This window comes from Charadrius vociferus, unplaced genomic scaffold (assembly GCF_000708025.1).
Source record: "Charadrius vociferus isolate BGI_N301 unplaced genomic scaffold, ASM70802v2 scaffold930, whole genome shotgun sequence".
Classification (NCBI taxonomy): Eukaryota; Metazoa; Chordata; class Aves; order Charadriiformes; family Charadriidae; genus Charadrius; species Charadrius vociferus.
The window spans coordinates 15522-19531 of NW_009646516.1; the positions used below are offsets into that span (position 1 = coordinate 15522).

The 4010-nt window shown below is 53.3% G+C and overlaps 1 protein-coding gene across 1 annotated transcript; it reads right to left on the reverse strand.

Moving 5' to 3' along the window:
• Positions 1-3019: 3019 nt before the first annotated feature.
• On the reverse strand, positions 3020-3322 carry LOC104286296 (feather keratin Cos2-3-like). The gene has a single exon (XM_009884876.1). It carries the CDS (start codon positions 3320-3322, stop codon positions 3020-3022), a length of 303 nt encoding a protein of 100 aa, XP_009883178.1.
• Between the last annotated feature and the right edge of the window lie 688 nt (positions 3323-4010).

Below are 4010 nucleotides of genomic sequence, written 5' to 3' on the forward strand. Positions count from 1 at the left end.
GTGGATAACCTGGCATGTGGCAATGCTCCTTCCTGCAATTACATGATTACAATAATTTTCAAAAATACTCAGGACCACTTTGTGGACCCTCCAGGTGCTGCCTGGCCATGAGCTGAGATCTGGAGGACCTGCTCTCCCCAGTGCCCTCACTCTGCCCATCCTTCGAGCCCTTCTCAAGCAATAGCTCATGGGCTTTGCCCAGCCCTGCTCCATTTCTGCTGCAGTGGGACCAGGCTGTGCAGCTCTATGCAAGATCTCCGTGGGGGAGCAGACCACCAGGCAGAGGTGGGCAACAGGCCCTGCCAGGAGAAGAGCTGGCCATAGGGAAAGCTACTTCATGCATGGGGGAAGGCCAGGCACCTCTGACAATCATGGGTGCTTTGGCACTGCACGGCATCCTTTGCCAACCAAGGCAAAGCCTTCTTCCTTGGCAATAGGAGACAATGTCCACCATGAAAAGATTACATGCAGGCATCCGTCAAGATGCAGAAAACTTTAATGATTCTGAATTGGGAAACAAGTCCACTTGTAGAGGAGGCGGCCAGAGCAGGGAGGGCACCAGCAGCAGCTGCCAATCTGCACCCACTGCCCATGGCAATGCAAAGTGATGCCAGACCCAATGAGGTTGCTGCCTATCTCTTAAAAAAAGAGCTCCCTCAGCCAAGTCCAAGACACTCTCTGGGTCAGACTTTCATCCCTCTACCCCCTCTCATGGCAAGGAGCACCACAACCTAGCATAAGATGGAGAAGTACACATCTACATGAGCAGAAAACATTGGGAAAGGGCTTCAGACTCACCTGGTTCCCAAGGAGAAGGAGAAGAGAGAAAGGGATGAGAGAGCGAGGAGTTGGGCTGGCTTTTATGGTGGCCCTGACCTGCCCCAGGCCCACGGAAGCGGCAATTTTCTGAGCTGCTCATGATGAACAGAAAACATCCCAGCTAATGACATGGGATGGGTGGTTTTTTTCCCTGATGCCACCAGAACAGGACAGAGCAGGAACCCTTTCCATGCAGTTGAGAAAAGAAAGGGGAGAAGTGAGAGAAACTTCTAACAATGGTTTACTAGTTGGACAGGTGTCAGCATGGCCTGGGGCTCTGAGGCAGGCACAGCAGCTCAAAGGGGTCTGGGCAGCAAATGACTGGGTAGTAGACAGGGGGCACATGGGGTGGCATCCCCCCTTCCCTGCAAACAAGCAGAGGGAAGGGATGTCTCCTCTTAATCGTGGGGACAGGGATGGGCATGGGTGGGAATGAACCCTTACGTTCTGCTTTTAACACTGTGGATCCAGTGTAATAAGCAACAGGTTTTTACTCTGCTGGACAAGGCGGCAGGAAAAAAACCTAATTCATAGAAATCTGCCCCATTACCTGCATGGCCAGTCCTGCTCTGACGCTACAGCCCTGGAGGGAGGGGACCACACAACATGGGGGGCACGATCCTCCCCACTGCGAGCTGAGCAAGTATGGAAGGAATATTTCCCACACAGGATATTAAAAGTTTTTCCTGCTAACGGATCATGGGCTGTGATATATATCGGGGCACTCTCAGAGCCCAGCCCAAGCTGTAAGTGATGGGCACCCTCCTGGCTTTACGGTTAGAAAGAGTTTTTGGGACAAGTCTTCTGCACCTCCTTCACCCTGATTCTGTTAACATTCATCGCTATATTCCTCGGGTAATGGGGCAGATTTCTACTCTCTACTCCACTCTCGTGAGAACCCACCTGGAGTACTGCATCCAGCTCTGGAGTCCCCAACATAAGAAGGACACGGACCTGTTGGAATGGGTCCAGAGGAGGGCCACAAGGATGATCTAAGGGCTGTAGCGCCTCTCCTATGAGGAGAGGCTGAGAGAGCTGGGGCTGTTCAGCCTTGAGAAGAGAAGGCTCTAGGGAGATCTTGTTGTGGCCTTCCAGTACCTAAAGGGGCCTTACAGGAGAGCTGGGGAAGGACTTTTTACTAGGGCATGTAGTGACAGGACTAGGGGGAATGGCTTTAAACTGGAAAAGGGCAGGTTTAGATTAAACATTAGGAAGAAATTTTTCACTTTGAGGGTGGCAAGGCACTGGAACAGGTTGCCCAGAGAAGTTGTTGAGGCCTGGAGGTGTTCAAGGCCAGGCTGGATGTGGCCTTGGGCAACCTGGTCTAGTGCAAGGTGTCTGGGCCTATGGCAGGGGGGTTGGAACTCGATGATCTTCAAGGTACCCTCTACCTAAACCATTCTATGATACTACAGGCCATCCAAAGATCTGGTCTATGCTTTACTACTCTTGCCATTCTGCACAGCAAATCACCTTCTGGAGCCACACTCCCACCCCCTGCCACCCCCCAGCAGCTCTGGCCATAGCAAGAGGAACACTATTCCTCAAGACCTCATGAGGCTGATGATCACTCAGGGCTTCCTGCCTTTCTGGGTATTTGTGGGCAGAGACACAGCAGGGGATCGCCACTAGGTCACTAGTAGTAGAGCAGCCTGGGATATCTTCCTCAGCTCCAAGGGATGGTGCTCAAAAGAGCAGCCCCTGCAGGCTGTTCCAGCCTCCCACTCCTCTGTGAATGGAGAAGGGTGTCCTTGTGCCCTCAACCCCTTCCACCCCAGAGCAACCCCTTTCTCCTTTGGCAGCCTGGGCAGTGTCCACAGAGGGAAGGAGCACACGGAGGCCAGGCTTGAATGCAGCAGAACTTTAATGAGTCAAAAGAGGGAAACAAAGTCACTCCTGGTGGGGCTGACAGTTCAAGGTGCCCTGGCGGCAGCCAAGACTCTGCAGTTCTTGGCCGTGGAGAACTTCTTGCATGACGTCTCTGTGTCCCATAGAGGGGCATAGAGGAGACAGGTGGTCCCCATCAGGCATGTCTTGGTGGGACCTTGCTGCCAAGGAGAAGCGAAGCAAACAAAGAAGAGGGAGAGAAAGGCAAAGCCATTCAGCTATACTGCAAACACATCCCAAATCTCAGTCCTTTGCCCAGCATCATGTTCTGAGTTCCTCAAGGTGTCTCCCTGGGACTGTTCCAGCATCTTGATCAGAGGAGGCACCTTCTGCCACTGTAGCGGCTGGAAATGCCAGACAGGTCACAGCACCCAGAGTTGATGGGCACTCCATCACAGCTGAGGATGCTGCCAACAGCAGCGGAGGTGGAGGATCCCACAACGGTGTTCTGAGGGAAGGAGCTGAGGATGGGTCCGGGCAGGGTCACCACCACAGCTGGGGGCTCAATGACGACGGTGGAGTTCTGGCACTGCCTGACACAGGGCTCATTGCAGCTGTTGGCCAGTGGGGTGGGGCCACAGGGACGGCATGGCAGGCACTGGTCATAGCAGGACATGTCTCTGAGCTGGAGGTGCACCTGGGAGACGAGCAGGGAGGAAGCAGAGCACAAGGGTGGGTGAGGAGCAGCCTGGTTAACCTGTCACAAAAGAGCCAAGGCCACTACTGAGTGGGGAGCTGGAAGCTCAGCCAGGAGACACACTGTCTTCATCACCCTATAGTGAGCAGCCTTGTCCAGAGAGGCTCTCTCCTTGTGCATAAACCAAAAGCCCCCACTGCCACATCCCAGCATGTCTCTAAGCAGATTTTCTCCTCCCTTCCCTCTATCATGACAAGAAGATAGAAACCACAGGACAGGAGAGAGACAATATAGGCTGAGAGGTCCATTGAGGAGAAGTCTTGCTTTGGAAGAGAAGGAGAAGGTGCCCAAGACTCACCTGGTTCCCAAGGAGAAGGAGGCAAGAGAAATGGATGAGAGAGCAGGGACATGGGCTGGCTTTTATACCTCCCCTGCATGGCCTCTGGGCCAGAGACACCCTTTGCAGAGGTAACAATTTCCTGACAAGCTCACTTTGCATGCAAACCATCACCGCTAATGATATGGGCTGTGCTTTGTTTTCCAACACTGCTGCCTTTTCATTTCCAGACTTGTGACATGCCCGTTCCCCAATGAAGGCTTCTTCTGAGCACGGGGCTGAAAAGCCCCAGGATTTCTAGGGAAGGAATGCAACAGTGTAGGCAGAAGC

Excerpts from the sequence above, each read along its gene's own strand:
- LOC104286296 (XM_009884876.1), bottom strand. The coding sequence starts at position 3,322 with ATGTCCTGCTATGACCAGTGCCTGCCATGCCGTCCCTGTGGCCCCACC.